Raw genomic sequence first — 954 nt, forward strand, 5'->3', positions numbered from 1 at the left:
CTACCAAGCCCTGATTCCTGCTTGCATGGTGGCTTGCAAGCACAAGGGCTGGTGCTGAGCAGCGCTGGCCATGCCCAAGCTCCCGTTCACGGCATGGCTACCGGGGGTGGCGTTGGGGGGCACCCCGGTGTAGCCCCCCCCATAGCTAGCACCATATGGGCCTCTGTTATAGGCACTGTAGTAAGAGCTATAGGAGTAAGGGCTGGCGGTGATGCTGTACGGGTCTGGATAAGGTTGGGAGCCCCCAAGACAGGGTTTGCCGTCCCTGACTAGCACGGGTACTGCTACCCTCCGTGGGGGCAGCGGGTGGGCAACCAGCTCCAGGGATTTATCCTGCCTTTGCCTCTTGCACTTGTACCGCCGGTTCTGGAACCAGATTTTCACCTGCGTGGAGGTGAGCTTGAGCACCCTGGCGAGGTGCTCCCTTTCCGGAGTGGAGAGGTATTTCTGCAGCTTAAATCGCCGTTCCAGTTCAAACACCTGAGCTTGGGAGAATAAAACTCGGGGTTTTCTCCGCTGTCGCTGCTTGGGATGGTGGCAGAAGTCGGCTTTCTTCTTGTCTGCCTCGAAGGGGTGGGTGAGCAAACATTTTCCTGCAACAAGAAAAACCCAAAGCAAAGTAAGACCCGAGTCCTGTTCTGTTCCCAGTGAGAGCGTGTTTCTGAAGCAGGGATCGAACTGGGAATGCGGCCCCTTGGAATAAGATGAAGTAGGGTTGATAGCTGCTAAATTTAATATGAACTTTCCTGTGATGTTTAATGGGAATTCAAGAAAATTCCCCTTTTTTTGGATGGAATTAGACTGTTACATGTATTTTGGAGAATGCCTCCTTTCGGTCCCTCCTAACAATGCCTGTGCTGCTGTGGATGCTGCCACCGCGGCAGTCCCAGTCCCAAGGGGCACAGGAAAAGTGGGGTACGCCGCAGGTTTGAGTACTCCAAAACACAAATCCCC

The 954-nt window shown here is 54.2% G+C and overlaps 1 protein-coding gene across 1 annotated transcript; it reads right to left on the reverse strand.

Annotated features, from left to right (window-relative positions):
• Positions 1-593, reverse strand: NKX2-6 (NK2 homeobox 6; the record flags this gene model as incomplete). The annotated part of the gene is made up of 1 exon (XM_009696418.1): positions 1-593. A coding segment is annotated over one exon (593 nt), but the record flags the coding sequence as incomplete, so codon positions are not given.
• Between the last annotated feature and the right edge of the window lie 361 nt (positions 594-954).

This window comes from Cariama cristata, unplaced genomic scaffold (assembly GCF_000690535.1).
Source record: "Cariama cristata isolate BGI_N322 unplaced genomic scaffold, ASM69053v1 scaffold8433, whole genome shotgun sequence".
In the NCBI taxonomy this organism is placed as follows: Eukaryota; Metazoa; Chordata; class Aves; order Cariamiformes; family Cariamidae; genus Cariama; species Cariama cristata.